We start from the raw sequence: 19,595 nt of genomic DNA on the forward strand, positions 1-19,595 counted from the left end.
ATAGCAGGGATACATTTGGAGTTGGGTTTTCAAAGGTTTTCAACCTTGGTCTTTGAGCTCATATTAAACAGTGCTCTGAAATCAAATAGGGCTTTGCAGCTCATTACGCTTTGAGTGCAGATAAAGCAGTGTTTATATTTTTAAAAATCCCACCCCTTTCCTACCAAGAGCTTGACTGCCTATCTACGGAGTTTTGCTGGTGTTGTCTCTACGTGTCCTTTTGATCCCAGGGAAATATCAAGATGTCGGCACAAGCTGGGAGGCTTCTCTTTGTTCTGATAAGCAGGGACCAAGAGCGGACATGTGAGGCTTTGAGGTGCTGAGATAAATACTGGCTGTACTGATGGGGTTCTCAGCTTGTGCTTGGACAACCGTGGCTGAGGGGATTAAGCACTGAGCTGTGAATGGGTATTCAGGTTTTGACTCTTCTCTGACATTAATGAGTAGGCACACAAGCAGCTGAAACACCTTGGGAGATCGGGAAAGAAGTTACTGTCTCCAGCTGCTTTTCACCTCTCTGTGGTCTCCAACCTCCTACCAGTCTTTGAGAACTTTCAGAAAACTGCTAATATAATAATATCTTTGGCCATTTCAGTCAAAAAACCCAATGCTGAGTTCAAGTGGTAATTTTGATTTGATGCAGAGCCCTACAGGCAGACCTGAAGGGGAAGAGACCTCCAGCAGAGGTGGCAGATGGGGCAATGAGCGGGGATGCTCAGCAGGGCATTTCTGCCCCCGGATAACTCTTGTTCTTTGGTCAAGCCACGCAACTCCCCCAGGTTTTTGCATGCATAAACTAATGGAAAGACTTTTGCTAATGTGTTTAGTAGTATGTGACTAAGATAGAAGTAAAGTTCCTTCTGATGTGTCAGGTGCACAGCCTGTCCTGTGAATCCCCAGTTACCCAGGCCAGTTCATTTCAGTACTGAAGCAGAATGGCTGCTATCCATACACTGGCCCAATCTTCCTTATAGCAAATGGAAGTTTTTGGACACAATCGCTTCAACAGGTTGTTAGAAGAACTGGCACTGCAGCCACTGTGAGCTTTTGGATGGAGTAAGGAAGGTACTTCTGCATAATTTCATATTCCGTAGTCGGAGACCATGACACATTGATTGCTGCTGGGCTTTCTTTCAATGGGCCTAGCAACTTGAGGTTGTTTCTCTGAGCTTGATCCAGATGTTCAACCAAAAAGGGCTTCTCTGTGCAAATGCAAGAGCAAGAACTAGGTCCTGTGCAGTGATTAAGCAGAGGGTTTTGTCAGGACAACACTCTAAGTAAGGTCAGGAGAGGTTGTATAGCCATATGGCAAACTAACAAAGCATTATAAATGCAGTACCTGTGTTCAGGTCATGGTATCTAAAATACTTATTTTGATTGAATACTTGCATGAAATACGAGTATTAGAACTATTGAGTTGTATTTTGTGAATAATGGTACAAAATCAGTTCTACTGTTGTAGCAAGTCTAGACCTCACACTAGGAAATTGCTGGCCCAGCATGGTCAGGCTTTAAGCAGCACTTTGCGTTATAAAACAGAAGTTAGCAGTTGGCTGGTCTAAAGCTCTGAGTCAAAAAGCTGTTCGTTATAATTTAGACCCTTTTAGCACATGAGAAAGTAAACACTAGGAGGTAAATTGATAGTTTACTAAGTCCACATTTATATTCAGGGAGAAGGAAGTTGTTTTCTTTCATTTTGCTCTTAAAACAGCTTCTGCTCTAAATAGAAGACCACTTGTCATCACTGTAGTTTGATTTCTGTTTTCTGTTTAAACCATGACCTAGAAGAATTACTGATCTTTGAATTTACTCTTCAGAGGAAAGTGAAAATTAGTATTTTGTCATAACAATGCTGAGAAAGCAATTAATATTTCACTGAACCATCTCAGTTCAAGGTTCTTGGAACATAAATTCAAGAATCAAATAAATTTTTTATTCAGCTTAGTCTGTCATTCATTAAGCCTGATTCAGCAAGGTGAAACTACGAATGTGTTATATCTATCAAGCCATTTGCACATTTAAGATTTGGAAAGGTCTAAGCTTTTAACAGCTTATCCTATGCTAGTCAATAAAAATATTGTTTATCCTGTGTGCATTGTATGTATGTGTGTATATCAATTTACTTATATATATCTGTATATATTGGGTTTTTTGCAAGATCAGGGACTAATATGAGGAAGGAGAATGATATATGGCAGTATGGTATCATGCTGAATTTCAGTTAATGACACTGGAATCTATTTTCTTATCTATGAAATCTCAGGCATTACAATCAAACCCGTACCACTGAGGTACATTTTGTTATGTTGACTATGGCAGAGTGTATCACTTTGCAACCCCTGCCATAAACCACAAAACTCTGATTACTCTTACTGACGTGTAGGGTCTCTGCTGAGATCCAAATAGACTACAGAGAGCCCTAGCTGGCCAACTGGATAATTAATGTCAGGGTGTTCATTCTTGAAAAATCTTTTGGACTTGCCCGCCTGAACTTGATAATTCAAAAAAAATGAGGCCAAACCACTATGGCTTTATTTTTTATTTTATTTTCAGTTTGTCATATTAATAACATTGGCACAGGGCATTTTGTGGGAATTAATGACCAGCTTTCACTGACAGCATTTATGTATGCATCAACAATCAGCTGCTTACAGCTAGTCAATCTTGCAAGACTTACTTGCAAGTCATTGCTTAAATATAGTTATTCGTTAGTATGTAGCAAAGCCCACTTGAAGAAGGGTCTCATGCGTTCACCTCACTGCACTTTTCCTCTCACCAATTTTGCAAAGTTTCAAAGCAGTTTCTGGAAGTCAGCAATGCTTGGAAGTAAGCAATAGCTCTGTAAGCTTCTTAATGCTTGGCAGTCTCCTGGGTAGTGGTAGGCAAGTACACCAGGAGCTCTTTGATTAGCTTCTTGCTAAGGAAGTGAAACTTAAATCAGTTTATCAGAAAAGAAATGGCACATTGTGCTATTTAGGATTTGTATCAGAGCCACTCCAAGCTCTTCACTTTATTATTTAGTCTGATGAACTATCTTTATGATTAAACCAGTATGCTCCATCAGAAATTATAATAGCTGTTCTTTGTTCCAACCATTCCAAATTATAGACCTCAAACTGACTATTTTATCATAGACAGCATTTTCAAATTCACCATTGGGCACCAAATTAAAATCGCCTGAATTTCAGAGACCTGGAACACTTACAGTTTAACTATGGAGTTAGGTGATACCTATGAATACTCAGCAGATTTTTAGAAACTCTACTGAAAAGCATTTTATCCTATGTACAAAATGTTCTTTTACAGTAAGAAAAAACAGTGAGAATATGGTTCAGTGCTGTTTGCACTTATATTGATATTCTTTTTAATTTCAAGCTCATGAATAATGTTGTTAGATACTGATAATCTTCCACAAAGAAGATACATAGTTACCGACCTGTTAAGTAAAATTTTGGTTTTGTACTTTATTCTTTTTACAGATCTTTAGGGAAATATGCATACAACATGAAATGCATCCTCTACATCATTTACATTGTAGATCATCTGACTGTTATAATTGCAGTGAGTAGTTATATATATGAATTGACTTGTCAGACATTAAGCTCTCTTTCACAAAATTATTTGGAGCTCCAAGTATAGCTAAAGCCATAGAACAGAAGTATGGATATGACAGGAAGACACTACTTCTAAGATGGAACTGAACCCACTAGATTTGCTTCCATGTTCAATTATTTATATATATTATTTATATTTGTTCAATATTTATATTAATATTAGTATGGCTTCATTTTAAAGAGAAAAAAACATTTATTTACTTCCTGCAGTCTGCAATTATATGGTATTACTAGAAAGATACAGTGCAAAAGCATCAAAAACATAGCTCTGAAGAGGATTTATTTTAATTTACTGGTTGGACAAAAAATAACATTAGCTGGAAATCCATATTAGGGTCATCCTAGGAATGCACTGAAGTACATTTAATGCAGCACAAAGATGGGTTCATTTTATGTTATTTTTCAGGAAAGCAAAGCAGATAAACAGTCAGAGCATGAAAGTATATTATTAAGAGAAAAATACAGGTGTAGGAAAGGAAAACCAGACAATTTTTAGCTTGGCAAGTTGCTAAAGTTAAATATGTGCATTTAGTCATTATCATACAGAAACATTCCTGATTTTATTGCCTGCCCTGTTAAAATTAGCCCAGATCTCCAGTTGTGAAATACTCGGTCTTTGTAGTTACTAAGGCCTTTCATGAAAGTTGTTGGATCACACTTCTGTCACATAAGAAGAGTAATCCCCCAAACCAAAAGACTGCATTGTGTCTGAAATTCAGATTTTTGAAGGTCCCTGGTACTTCGGGTAGCAGGTTTTCCAGGTGTCTGAGTGGAAGTGAAGAGCCCATGCAGTTCATGATGACCTCTGAGACGAAGAGGCTGTAAAGGTCCCAGTGAGACTTCTGGCCTTTGACCCTTTCATCACCCCTCTCAGGTGTGCTGTGAGAATGTGCTTGCTCCATTCGCACTGCAGGACTGTAGGGTGATTCATGTTAGCAGGGGCCTCAGGAGTCTCTAGTCCAACACCCTGCTCAAAGTAAGGTGAGCAGTGGGGCTGGACCAGGTTACTGCTGTTGAAGGTACTCTTTTGGGCAGCTCTAGTAAAGCAGTTCTCCATCATGTCAAAGATGTTTGATCGTGGAGAGCAGTGAGGACCTGTAAGACCTATGAATTTTATCACTTCTCCACTTGTCTTTGAATTCTCTCTTGCTGCTAGACTTGCTATTACTTGATTTAGCTCTACTATTTAAAAGCTGTCCTTCCACCATGTCAATTTCTACTGCCTTCCCTCCAAACTGTACATATACAGCCCTGAGCCAAAAAAATCTGCAGGATCAGACCCAGTATTAAAACCACATTATTTTCTTGAAAAGTCTTCGTTCAGTAGAAATTGCTTGAGGAAAAAGATCTGAATGTCTCATTCTTACATGCACTTTCTCACTTTTGCTCATGTGAATGAACTTGTGTAGGCAGAATCCTTGTGTTTAGGTAGATGCACAGGAATAAAAGATGTAAGTATTCTTCTCATCCTAAATCTGTTATAATAAGGGAAGATGTGTGCAGAAGGAGTAAGCACAGCAGAGCTGTTGTCCTTACTCCAAGCTGGCAAGCTCAAATCTTATGATCTTTGGAAGAACCTACTGACAGCAGGTTGCAGGATGGCTATCCAAGCTGGGCTTGAGATCAAATTCAAATTTTAAAAGATTACAGATAGTCTATTTAAGTAACAATCTGAAAGAAAATCAATGTAGCATTTTAGCTGTCCTTTCAGATTTTTTTATTTGCTTTTATCCTAGCCAGGTTGCACTTCAAATTGGTTCTCCCAACATAGTTATTTCTTAAAGCAAACCTAAATTATGTTCTGTATTTCACAGTTCTAATTCTTCAGAGCTTGTCTAACTCCATCACTTGGGGCACCTGCTGTCTTTCTGTAAAATCACGTTACATTTCTGAATGAGCAGGCAAACTCCAGAAGTCTGCAGTACAGCATAGAGGCCTTCATTTGCACCTGATGTCTCTGTTCAAAAAGGCTTTTAGGCACATTAAACGCAAGCTTAGTGTGAGATTGGTATTTAACAGCCTTCCTGAACTGGGGAAAGGTCTTTCGGCTTCTGTAAGGTTGAGATTTCACTCTGGGAAAAAAACTGTACATAGGATACTGTAAATCATATTGCACCTTCTGTCAGCCCCCCTTACCTTGCAAAGTGGGTGCTTACAACTGTTCCACTGCAGCTGACTGATTGCAGAGAGGCAGTCCAGCCAGACTGCAAATTGTACTGCTATAGTAGGTGAAAAGGGCTATATTCTTTAAAAATCCAGAGCCTAACTGCCTATTTTCTGATCTGCGGATGCCTTCACCTTAAGGTGAGAAAACAGAGCTTCAAAACACCAGAGCCAGTGGGCAAAAGAAAGTATTTTCTGCTGATCTGCTTAATGTGGGTTGAGTTGACCTTGAAGCTTTCAGAACAAGCAAATAAAGTGGATAACTCAGTCACTGAATTAGCAAAACAGCTGCACCATTCTGGCAATGTTGTAGGTTACATCAATAAAGTACTTTCACTTCTACCTCACAGAAATCAGATAATGATCCATCACATTATTACAATGTTAAAGCTATAAAAGAAAAACTGAAACCAATATTATATCTATATAGCTCACTAAAAAGGCCACAAAGGCTATTTTCTGTAATGAGATATACTTCATCTAGGCACAGTGGGCAAAAGCCATAACAAATGTGGCTAAATAAAGGAAACCTTCACTATGAGGTGCCTATGGTGATATTCAAAATATGACTTTGGTGCCTGATGCGTAATTTAGATGCATTGATCCAGTAGAGTAACACAAAAAATCCTGCCTACCCTCTTAGCTTCTATCTATGTGATAGACAGCACATGTGTAAGTTGTGCCTACTGGGATTCCCAGCAGCATGCTAACAGGATGTGAAGTACATCTGAAGATATAGCCTGCCGAGTGAAGCTATATTACCTGGAGGTGAGACAGAGCTAACTCAGAGTGATGGCTTTTATGGCATTGGTGATTCATGCCATACTGGATCACAGCACAAGCTTACCTGTACCAGAGATCCACTGGTCAGCTATTCTCCAAACATACATATTCTGGCAAAATGCTTATTTAGGTGCCTGCAGTTCTCCTACCGAATGTATTTAGAGATGGTCCTGCTGGGCAAAGGGTATAGGATCACTTTCATTCATCCATTGCTTTTCATTCTACTGATTGGGGTTTTGCTGTGCCTAATTCATGGATATCAAAATACTTTGTTAATTTTAGCTCTTCACGATTTTCTGAAGTCAAGTCTGGAGTTGTGAATTGTTAGGTTGCCATCCATAATGCAAGAACTGCAAAAACTCCTCTGGAAGGAGTGCCTTTGCTTTAGTTAAAGGTGCTTCTTTAAATGCCATACATAGTCAAATCCCAAACTGCCAGTCAGAAGTGTGACCAGATTACATTATTCATTGCAGTATGCCCATTAAAGAGCCATGCAGTGGTAATCAGATGGTAATGTGGTACATTAGACTCTGTATCGTGACCAGAAGAGGCTCACATGGTAATTGCAGTCTAGCATGATGTTACGGTTGGTGATAGTGTTGTTTAGAAAATCCCCAGGGAAAGCGTTGTTTTCACAAACTGTACTGAGATTTGTGCTGTGAAATAATTAGAAAAGCATGACTGGCTTTTCATTTCATATCCTCCCTTATTTATATATGGTTTTCTGAAGAAACCACAGTGGCATTATTTAGTATGGTTTTCTCGCTGATATTAGCCTACTGGATCCTTGGATCATCTTTTTTCCCCCCAGGAAAGTTATTTTTATGGAATTCATTACTTTATTGACAGTGTTTTTATTTCCAGTCGTGACAGACTTTCTCACAGCATACAGTGTCAGGATTTGTATTTAATTACCATTTTCCTGCGTTGAACACCTTTAAAACCCATCTGATTAATTCTATCCAAACATAGAATAAGGATGAGATTTACCTCTATCAATCACGAATAATCACCGTGCTTGCAGATATTTGTCCCATAAAATGTTTCCATTACCCTAAACATTCAAGTCACACTTCAGTTCAGGAATTGCCTTCCTATTTCTCTTTTTTCTTTTTTTTTTGACATAACATAAAACATAAATGGGCCAGGTAAGAATTAATTATCAAGTTATTGACTTCTGAAGAACTCTGACCAGTGAAGGTTACATGTTGCCAGCAAACCAAGGCACTGAAGCTGCATCCTAGAAATACTGCACTTATAAATGTATTTAATTTGACTTAACTGCATCCTTATTTGTTTTTCAGCTGTCAACATTTCAGCTGTTAACATTAATATAATGATTTTTTATTTGATGTGATTTATTGTTCTAGCTCCGGAAGTGTTCCAGGCCTTTATGGATGGAGGTCCAGGATACTCGTACCCAGTAGACTGGTGGTCGCTAGGAATTACAGCATATGAATTACTGAGGGGTTGGGTAAGAATGATGCGTTTTGTTGTTAATTAGCACATGGAGTTGTAGAAGTGCCAGAGTTTGCAGTGCCCCTGACTACAACCTTCATGATAAAATTTGAACGGATGAGGCTGTGGTTTAGGTCAGGAATGCTGTCCTGGGTCTTTCCCTGCTGAATGTATTTTGGGGAAAGTTTCACCTCTCTCTCAATTACATTATGAAATTTTGCCTAAGTTCGGCTAAGAAAAGATGTGTTGTTTGAATGGATTTTCCATAGTACTGAGTTGGAAATAATGGTCTTTTTTACAAATAGAAGTTGACTTACTTCAGACTTTATTATATCTTTGGTTCTCTTGGCTAATAACTTAAAAGAGCTAATGTAATATACTAAGATGCTTGGCCCAACTACAGAAAATGCTTATCTGCCAGTGCACTTGTTACTTATCTAATCAATTATGTGAATAAGCTTAATGAAAAATCTTCCTGAACATGGTCAAATAACACAGAAGATAACAGAAAATTCTTTTCCATTTTGGTTCAGAGAATTGAAGATAGTTGCTTAAATATTTATTATTCCCTATGGAAAACAGTAATTTAGATACAATTTCAGGATAATGACATAGCTAAAGCATCTGGGATTTTTTTATTATTTTTAATTCCTATTTTGGAAAGTGGTTTTTATTGCAATGCAGTATACTATTTTTAAGGAAGGAGTGTTTGTTATCATATGACACTAACACAGTACTGGTACCCTGTCCTAGGCATCTTGTAATGTGAGACAATCCATCCCACAAAGATCTCGCAGTTTCATGTAGGATGACAGACAAAGGACAGTAGAAATAAAGAACAAATATTATTCCAATTTTTAGGTGAAAAACTACATTTCAGAGTGTCTATATATTGCTTCAATCCAGAATCTATGTTTTTCAAAGGCCTACAACTTGGCCAATTTATTTTGTATTTTCATAGAACTGGCAAAAGTCATGCTCCTGACACGAAGTTCTCTCCCATGCCAAATCTCAGTCTCTGCTCTCAAAGCAAGGAAGTACTAAAAATCTTTTTTTTAAAAAAAATCCTTGCAATTTTTCTCTACCATAATTCTCAAAAATTACTGAGTTTTTAAGCTGACATTCTTCCCAAGATGGAAAATTGTAACCTGAACAGTTAAGGTCTGGCAGTGATAAGCAGAATACATTCTCTCAGCCCTAGTCAGAGATGGTGGTACTGGCTGCACATGTAATAAATTAAAAGAACATCCTGCTGGTTTTATATCAGCCCTTTCACCAATGCAAGTCTCCAAGAAAGCAGCACAACGAATGATTGTGTAAGAAAAGCTGAACTACCAAGACTAATCACAAAAGATACCCAGTCACTTTAATGAATGAAAAATTATATACAAGGGTATCCATTTGCCAAGATCCATACAGTCTTTTCTGAATAAGTTTATCTGGCTACAAACAAACCAAAGTTGAGACTAAAATTTTTCTTTTTAAATAAAAGCTTTGCCATCTGTCCATGCTTCAGTCAACCAAGCCAGCTGCTTGTTTTCTCCTGAAGAATGGCCCTTGCACACTAAGCGAGCCAGAGGGTGGCTTAGCAGCCCACATCTTTGTATGGACTAGGAAAAGGTGGTTTTTTTCCCTGAATTGCATTTCTGAGTTTTTCTACTCTAGATAAGGCCTAAACTGACAGGAGTAAAGACAAGAGAAGCAGTGGCAGATTCAGGAAATGTGATTAACCCGAGGCACATTGCTGTCTGCAACAAGTATGAGCTTTGAAGCTCCATCTGCCGCAGCAGCACCATGCAGATGGCTGCTAAGAAGCTGGTTGCATCTACAAAGCTGCAAGCTAAAACTGTGGGCAGGCAGCCCCCTACTCCTCCTCGCTCCCACAGCACCTTGTCTAGTGATGAGAAGAGAGGCCCATTCCCAGAGAGCAGAGGGGTGGGTGCTCGGTGAGGCCTATCTGCTTCTGCTGTGGCAGCCCCAGGGACAGAGGCTTTTTTGGTTGTCCACAGTAGCGCTAGCATTTCTCAATATGCTGTAGGCACATTTATCTCCTTAGCCTGTTGCTAAAAAAACTTAAAAAAACCAAAATAGTAAATTTCTGAAGATTTGCACATTCATCTTTTCACCAAATCCATGAAATTAAACTGCATGATGCAAACTGTGACACATGTCAACCTGTTTCTAAGCTATGACAACTGCTAAAATATTATGAAAACCATATATACCATGCCCCTAACAGAGACAAGGTAAAGAAAAGAAGTATTAGGTGGGATTCTTTGGCTCTGACTGTCATTGTGATGTGAACAGTTTACAACAAATTCTGATAAAGCATCATGAACAAAAAAAATCATATTTTTTTTCCTGTTTTAACAAAGTAGAACAGAAGTGATCTGAACCTTAGGTGGACTAAATAGCTGGAAAATATGGGAGATACAAGTGTGAAGGACCTCAAAAGACTAAGATTATAATGGACATTTATTTGAGTATTTATAGTTCGAATTAACTAAGAATGATATTAAAAATCTCCGCAAATATTTAAAAAATCAAGTAATTTTGCAGAATGCAAATAAGCTTTAAAATAAAGTAAGCTTTTAAGGACTTTTTCTGGTGAGGAAAAAGAAATGAGCAAAAGCATCCCTAACAGAAAATCTTATTTTTATTCTCATTTTTCACTTCTCTCAAAGATTCATTATTCCTTAAGGTTGCTACTTTTAGAGCTAAATCACCATTTCCAACAATTGGTGTCCATTCTGGCTCAGTAATCATATTGGTCACATCATTATATCAAGTCTAAATCAGCAGCAGATTACTTCTTGACAACAGACAAAATGTTAACCTTTCATTTTTAATAGCTGTTTTATGGCAGCATTACCATAGGTAGGGAAAAGCGTATGACAGACTATTTCAAATGGGACTTTTGTACCTGATTCAAGAAAATTATGTATTCAGGGCATGCATTTAGGTCTTGTTGAATTCATATGGACATGATGTAACTAAATGACAACAGACTGACTGAATGAATCAAAGCAAAACAAAGCAAAGCAAAGCAAAAAGATTTAAGTAATGCTTGGATTTATTTTTAGAACATCCTAGTACCTTGGTATGGACTTGATTTCATACATGTGTTTGAAGTTAAACATACGCATGAATCATCTCAAAATAAGAATATTTTCTGGGTCTTTACAAGGAGTGGCTCTAATTCACTATCAAATTAGTTAACTAACACCCAGAAATATTTTAAAATTATTATCTCATACCAGTACATGCTAGCAAATATCAAGGGATGATTTAGTTTTTATTGAAGGCAATGTGTGTCTGTCCTTTGCTATTGAGGATGTTGGATAAGAAGGTAACTCTCTGTTGTGTATGAATTGTATGCATCAACTTGCACATTGCTGCTATGACGGCATTTATCTCACATCACATAGCATTTATTTGTCACCTGCTGGGTACAACTTAATTCACAAGCAATCCACACTCTATCCTTTTCTAAAAAAAATACATCAACAACTTGCTTCACAAATACGATTCTTTAAAAAATATGTGCACAGCAACTAATAAGAATATAAATTTAAATACAGTAATATAATTTCCAAATGTTACATTTAGTAAGAGATAAATCACAGTAAACTTCATGAACAAAGCATTGTGAAGCCTGGTGTTTCTCTTCACCTGTAAAAGAATTTAGACACTGCAAACACAGGACAGGAGGTTCATATAAACCATAGAACTTTATAATGACTTAATTTTAGATTTCAGAAAAAGCAAAGGAGAAGGATTGGGATTTGGAGTCTCCATTTTTACTGTGGTTCCTACATGGATTTTTGTAAGCAGTTTTTAATTTTTCTATTTACTACTCAGTAAAATCAGGTTGACAAAGCTCCCTTCAGCCACCACTTTTCCATTTTGTCATTTTGATCACAAGAACATTCTAGTACTACAAGTTAAAAATACAAGTAAATAATCCACATGGCACATAGAATGCCCCAGGAACAAAATTACTCAGCCATCTCGTTTGAACTGATGCTTCTTTTCCTGAAAAAAAAATTTGCAGAGGGAATGTATCTATGAGTAATTACATTCATTATAACCAAAGAAAAGCACACACAAAAAGAAAGATTAGCCTGAAAATTGTTATATGATATTTTGATGTTTTCAATATTTCCAGTACAAACAATACTGAGCTTTGGAAAATGTGAATTATCTGTACTCTTTTATCCATTCTTGCTGATTTGATATTGATTTAACATTGCCACAGAGGCCTTATGAAATTCACTCAACCACCCCCATTGATGAGATACTCAACATGTTCAAGATAGAAAGAGTTCACTACTCATCTGCGTGGTGCAAGGGGATGATAGGACTATTGAAAAAGGTAAGAAAGCACAAGCTTCTGTGCTTCTCTTGAGAAGCTGGACTATTCTTAGGCTTAGAGTTGGGTTTTTCATGACCTCAAAGAAGTAGAAATCTAATATTTTTGTTATTTTAAAACTGACTTACTACTGATAGCACAACTCTGAGAATCAATTCCCACACTGCCCTGGCCCCATTCTCTCTAGCCCTGGTCGTGCATGGGGAAAGGGAAGGAAGGACCATCCTGCTCTCTGAATTTCTGCCAGTTTCCAGCCAGGGAGCTCAAAAATGAAAAGGGCTTTATCTCTCCCTATCCCATGTTGCTATAGTTGCAACAACAAAAGTCAAGTCACTTTGCTGTAAATGTCACTAAGCTACAAGAAGGAGTTCTTTCTGAATGTATCATGGCCCTGGAACTTGCCTTTTCCCTAAAATCACAGGATTTTGTTTGGTTTCATTTTCTGGCCATAGAATCATCTGTCTCTTTTTAGATCATTAGTACTGATATTTGAGCAGTAAATGTTTGTGGGTGTGTGAATAGAGCAATAGCAGATAAATTTCTTTTGCAGCAATGACCAATATATTTTTGATAGATAGAGTAATGGGGTGGTTAATTTTAATTGCTGCCAGGATGCACAGTGTAACTGTAGATTCCAATGAATTAAAGAAAAAATACAGGTTGTTGGATGGCATTGAACTGTGATGTTTCATGTCATTTGGACTGTTGTGTATTTGTAAACAGACTTCTGTTACTAATACACTTCTTACTATACTATACTAATACACTAATATACTTCATGCCTGCAACAGCTATCTTGTGGCAAATAAATTATATTCATATCCTGTGAGCTATTACTTTTATTTTTTTTTAGACTGGGACTTCTAGGAGCTGTTAAAATATTCCCTAGCTCTTTTCTTACTCAACATTGTGTATCATAAAATTTATGTGTGTGAAATGTTTACTCTTTTATGTGGGATCCGGTCCCTTAGAAAATGCCTTGTGCTTGATCACAGCTCCTCACTAAGGACCCAGAGTGCCGTCTTTCAAGCCTTGCAGACATTCAAAGCTCTCCATACCTAGCTGATGTCAACTGGGATGCTGTTCTAGAGAAAGCTGTGACCCCAGGCTTTGTTCCTAACGTAAGTTGATACTCCAGGTGAACTGTGCTTGCAAATTCTGGCGTTAATTATCACTGCTGTTTTACTTGTTTACACTTGCATTTATTGCTCTTCAGTGATTTACTTCTCACAGAAGCTTTACTTTGGATTCTGCTTTCATTTACTCAGTCACAGCTAAGGGAAGATTTGGCCCATTTCATTAGATCACAACAAAAACTAATTAACCTTGGTTCACTTTTTGTTCCCTTTCAAATAAAAAAAACGTTTTCCAGACTTTGCAGTTCAGCTGTTAGAGCAAATGATTGTCAGAGTTTACTCTGAGCCAAAGAATACCAAGAAGACTGTTACCACTGTGAAAGTTAGGCATCTGAATAATATTTGCAAAACTTTTTAACATCCCAGTGTTCTGTTCCTTTTTTCCTTAAAAAATACTGTTCCAAAAGATTGACCTATTTCCTTTGTGACAGTTTCCTACACAAAAACATTCAGATTCTGTGAGGGAATCTGCAAGTTTCTTTTTTACTGTGGTTCCATTTTGCTGGTATTTTCTGAATATTTTCATTTTGATCATTTCTAAGTTGAATACATTTGAGGGCCACGAATAAAAAGCAATGGCTGTGGTGTTAACATGCTTCACTTTGTTCAGCCATAATGCACTATAATTCTTCTCCAAACAATACTTTTGTAGCATATCAAGATTTGTTTTTGTTTTTTTTTTTAATGCAACTGTAAATAAAGTTGAGAAAGAGTAAAACCTAGACCCTGTCCTCATCCAGGTGCACATTAGAGTTCTTGCTAAATCTGATGGGGACAGTATCTGTCCATGCTGAGGACATGAGGAAGCTGAGGGTGAGAGGACATTGCCTAACAGAGCAAAGGCAGCCAGGTGGGTTGCGAAGAGTGCTGGCAGTGTTTGCTGGGCTCCTGGCACCAGACCAGAGTCTTTTTGGAGGCATTATTCTGCAGGAGAAGAAAGCTACTGGTGAGCAAGCAGGGCCTTTCTCAGGGAGCTTGGGGAAAGACCAGGAATATGGCAGGTAACTAGATCAAAAGGTGAAGAGAAAGGCAGCTTCCTCTTAACCACTTCAGAGCAATGTTCCCAGGGGATGAAATTCCTTCTTTTCACATTGTAGCTCAATAGCGAGACAAGCTGAAAGCTTGAGAGGTGAATGTCATATCTACCAAACCAAGGCCAGGAGCCATTCCCTCTTACTCAACTTCCCTGCCACTGAAATGACTGCCATGCCATGCCAGGCCCCCTTCGCTCTTTCAGGTTGCTACCCTAAGAAAAGCACTGCAGAACAAAGCTGCTCCCTGGCTTCATGGACTATCAACTCCATTCTCCTGGTGGCATGCATCTACAAGATCAATGGAGTTTGCTTTTGTTCTTTTCCTCTTTTTTTTTGTTAAGTTAGAGCTGCTTTCTGAGAGCACCAGCAAAAACTTCACTGATTAACTGGGGCCACACAACAAAATATTTATTGGTTTTCAGGCTTTGATGAGAAGGTGAATTGGGACCAATGTGCACTGTGATCTGAGAGGCATGCGGGAGGCCTGTGGTAGGAAGGTCTTGTCATTTAATATCTGCCTGTGTAGTTTGATTCCATAAACATCATTCTTTTTTAACTAACACTTATGTTTTTCCATCATTTAGCTAGCTTTTCATATTTAGCTTGGAGTTGTAAACTGTTAGTAGTTTTTCTGTATTGTTAAATATTTGATAGAGAAAGCAAGAAATTATTTAAATGTAATTTGCTTTCATTTTTAAAACTTCAGAATTTTTAAAACTTCAGAATAAAAGTGATGTATTTGTCAAGTGCTTAAATACATCTTTGAACTGTACATGCTCAAGAAAGGAACTGATATTGGTCAAATGTATAATTCTTTATTTGTAAGTAAGTATAAGTTATAAACCTCTGTTACTTGAAAAAAAAAACAGCCAAATAAATTTTGCTAAATCTGACTGGATAAGGCATCAGAGGAAAATGCACGAGAGAACATACTATTATACTTTGAATATATAGACTTCACTAGGAATAAAAATGATGGCATGATCTCTAAATCAAATGTTTCACTGCAGGACACCACAAGATATATAAATGGTTTCTGATGTGGTTTTACTGCTTAGTGTCTTCCATTTATATGCGACTTAGTACTTCCACCTTGATGGTGACAATGGCTTGATTGATCTCTCAGAACAGGCTGCTTTTAAGATCTTCCAACACACAATCCAAATTATTTGCAAATTTTTTAAAAACACTTTGAGAGAATGAGGAGAAGAAAGGGATCCATAGTGTTTTGATCACAGGAGCAGCAAAAGACTGATTCAGTAATTAGGATGCCAAGTCATGCCTTTTCAAAAATTCATTGGGTTAATCCAAACCATAGATTTTCTGGCCATACACTAGCTTTTATCCCTACATAGGAGAGGAAGAATTCTTCCCAAATATTGTCATGAGATGGCTTTACTGCACTAATGAATAGAATTTAAAAAAAAATAACAAATAAACAAACAAAAACCAAAACCAACAAAACAAACCAGGGCATAAGCTATGCTCCTGTAAACTTTATGCTGAAAAGATCTGAAAGAATCAGGAACATGAAAATAACTAAGGAAGAATCTGAAAAAAATCAAGGAAGGAAATGACTGTGTAGATGTGGTGTTTACAGTCATTCTGCTTTAAAAAGACTTGACGATACAATGAAGGAAGAACCGTCAGATTTGGTTCAAGCATCACAAATTAACATAAAAATGGAGAATCCAGAATATTCAAGTAACGTAAGTAAAGGGTAAGAAAAAGCATAATAGACTGGATAGAAAAGAAAAAGTATAATGGTTTGGAATGAAGCATGTGATTGGGAAAAAGCCAACACAGATCCACCAAGGACTAATCACGCTTGACAAACCTGATCTCCTTCTACAACAAAGTAATGAGCTTGGCTGATGTAGGGCGAGCAGCAGACCTTGTATGTCTGGATTTCTCCAAGAGTTTTAGTATGGTTTTCCACAGCCCCTTCCTAGAGAAACTGATGCATTATGGTCTAGACAGGTGATCTGTGCCATGGGTAGGGAACTGGCTGACAAGCCACCGCAGAGGGTGGTGGTAAATAGCTCCTTTTCAAACTGTCAGCCTGTCACAAGTTGGATCCCCCAGGGATATTGGGCCCAATGCTGTTTAATGTCTTCATAAGTGATTTGGATGATGGGATCAAGCGTACCCTGATGAAGTTTGCTGATGATATCAAACTGAGTGGGGAAGTGGACACTTCAGAACGGAGAGCCACCCTGCAGGAAGACCTGGATAGGTCTGGATAGGCTGGAAGAGTGGGCTAACAAGAACCTTATGAGGTTCAACAAGGACAAGTGTAAGGCCTTGCACCTGGGAAAACATAATTCAGGAGTGCAGCATAGGTTGGGATCTACCTGACTAGGGAGCAGCTCTGTGGAAATGAAGCTGGGGGTCCTGGTTGACAACAAGCTCAATATGAGTGAACAGTGTACTGCTGCAGCAAAAAAAGCCAACAGGATACTGGGTTGCATCAACAAGGGCATCACCAGCAGAGATACAGAATTCGTTATCCCTCTCAACTCAGTACTGGTCAGGCCACATCTGGAATACTGTGCTTAGTTTTGGTCCCCACTATGCAAAAAAGATGTGGACAGGCTGGAGAGGGTCCAGAGAAGGGCCACAAAGATGATCAAAAAACTGGGAAGCCTGCCATATGAGGAAAGGTTAAGAGAATGAGGTTTGCTCAGGCTTGAGAAAAGAAGGCTTAGGGGAGACCTTGTCACCAAGTGGTAGATTCCCCATCATAAAACACTTTTAAGATTCAGCTGGACTGAGTGCTGGACCATCTTGTCTAGACTGTGCTTTTGCCAAGAAAGATTGGAGCAGATATTCCTTGAGGTCCCTTACAACCTGGTATTCTATGATTCTATGAACAATATTTTGACATAAATGCTACTAACCAAAAAAGGCTTCTACTCCTTCCTTTGTTATCATGGACAGGAGCTAGGTAACTGAACCCACCTGCAGTTCTTCAGAAAATCAGATTTTAATGAGTTATGTCTTAGAGGTACTCTACACTCCTCCTGCACTATTACAGTTGCCACTTGTGTTCTACAGCACTAACCAATATTCTGATGAAGACTCTGGGCCAGATTAATCTCTCATTGGGGTGACATAATTGTAGTCACTCGAGGAGTACGTCTGTATATAACTAGGAATTTGTAATTGCTTTATAATATGATTTTTATCTTACCTCCCTTATTTAAACTTCAAGCATTATTCTAGGCCTAAAAAGACAGTTTTCATTTTACAGATATGGTTGGGAAGCTGTATCTTTATTAATGCTAGTAATGTTTGTCAGGCAAACTGAAAAACCACAATGATGCTTCAAAGAGTAACTTTGAATCCTTTTGTACCAGAAAGGAAGACTGAACTGTGATCCTACATTTGAACTTGAAGAAATGATTTTAGAGTCCAAGCCTCTCCATAAAAAGAAAAAACGACTTGCCAAAAACAAATCCAAAGATGGAGCTAAGGAAACCTGCCCACTGGTAAGCTGGGAATTGTGGTTGCAGTCAGTGGCATTTCATTTACACTCTTTAGTAGACAAACTCAGTTAAGTTCAGTTTTATCATCTCTGAAAATAGACTCAACCTCTACGCCTGTCATTTTATACACAGCATAAATAATCTTCAAATTAAGATGAAAAGCAACCATTTATTTCAGTCAAATAATAACAGTGTATTTAAGTTGTAATCATTTTTAAGATCCTCACAAATGCTCATTTAAAGTATGAAAAAGTGTTGTCAGTTGACAAATGCACTTCCCACACATGGACAGATAGTTATGAGTATTTATCCATTGCTAGTACCAAAAACGAAAAGTATGCAGTGAAAAGCTTGTTATTTATAACTGTTTTAAAGCTGTTTCTTGCAGTCTTGACTAATGTGTCTCACATAAAAGACACACTCTATAAACAGTTGAACTTTCTGAGAAAATTAAGAAATAATGATTTTTCAGACTTGAATTTTCATTTTAGTGAGGTTTTATAAACTGTGCTGCTACTCCTAATGGCTCTGAATGCTCATCCAAACTTTTTTTCTTAGAGCTATCAGACATAAAAATCCTCAGGAATTCTTTGTGGGGAACATCTTCCAAAAGAAAGATTGAGTGTGCTACCATAGCCCACTTCTGAAGAGTCTTTAAAATGTCTTTTGATAGTATTCATTCATAAGGCTTTTTGTTCAGTATCATTTCTGTTGTTGTGACTTTCGTCTATGATTTTCCATCTTTATTAATCAACCTATTCATGCTATTTTTTAAAGAACGTACACCTGCAGCAGTGCTTGGAAACTGTTAGGAAAGAATTCATCATATTCAACAGAGAGAAGTAAGTGTATTTCTTACTGCCTGTTTAGCATTCACTACTGAAATTAATTTTTTCTCCCAGTGTAAGGAAAAGCGATTAATGATCACAGCAGCAGGGGCTAAAATGCTGGATTTCCATTGATTTCTTCCTCTTACAGTCTCTGGTGTGTTGATTTTGTAGTTCTTCCATCTCTGAAAACAAGAAGAAGTGCTTGTGGTGAAAGTATGTTAGAGAGATAAGATAAATGTCACTGACAGTCTCCAGAGAAACTCTTAGTAATTAAGCAAAGGAATACAATAAAAGGGACTGCTTTTTCACAACTCAAAACCAAAGGAAGTGATAACTCGTGAAATTTTAATGATATGAACTGCACTGTTCTGACTTGAAAACTATTCATACTTAACTACCATTAAAAAGTTTATTTTGAAATTAGGTATTTCAACAGAGCTGTGTATTAAAACTATATCAGACATGAATCAGACATGAACTGCTTCATAGTCTAAGCATCAACCAGAATCAGTAGAAACAGAAGTGTGAATCCCAAGGATGTAAATAATCTTTCTGGTTCAATTAATACACTGCATTTCACATAGGTTATGGTGTTTGAGTTGCAGCCACTATGGACCCATTTGTATTAATGGATATAGCTCATAACAGGGGAGCTGTTTGTGTCTTGAGTCAAATTATCGCATTTCATCCAAGTATATTCAGTGGTTTTATTTGACC

The 19,595-nt window shown here is 37.7% G+C and overlaps 1 protein-coding gene across 1 annotated transcript in view; it reads left to right on the forward strand.

Moving 5' to 3' along the window:
• The window catches only part of LOC104533781 (serine/threonine-protein kinase 32B-like), a 34,424-nt gene extending 15,530 nt beyond the window's left edge, over positions 1 to 18,894 (forward strand). Inside the window, exons 3-7 of the mRNA XM_010180359.1 lie at positions 7,931 to 8,034; positions 12,277 to 12,393; positions 13,386 to 13,511; positions 17,920 to 18,051; positions 18,826 to 18,894. Coding sequence (XP_010178661.1) covers positions 7,931 to 8,034; positions 12,277 to 12,393; positions 13,386 to 13,511; positions 17,920 to 18,051; positions 18,826 to 18,894 — 548 coding nt within the window. The remainder of the gene's footprint in view (positions 1 to 7,930; positions 8,035 to 12,276; positions 12,394 to 13,385; positions 13,512 to 17,919; positions 18,052 to 18,825) is intronic.
• The last annotated feature ends 701 nt before the right edge of the window (positions 18,895 to 19,595 follow it).

The sequence above is a fragment of the Mesitornis unicolor genome, unplaced genomic scaffold (assembly GCF_000695765.1).
Source record: "Mesitornis unicolor isolate BGI_N332 unplaced genomic scaffold, ASM69576v1 scaffold3263, whole genome shotgun sequence".
NCBI lineage: Eukaryota > Metazoa > Chordata > Aves > Mesitornithiformes > Mesitornithidae > Mesitornis > Mesitornis unicolor.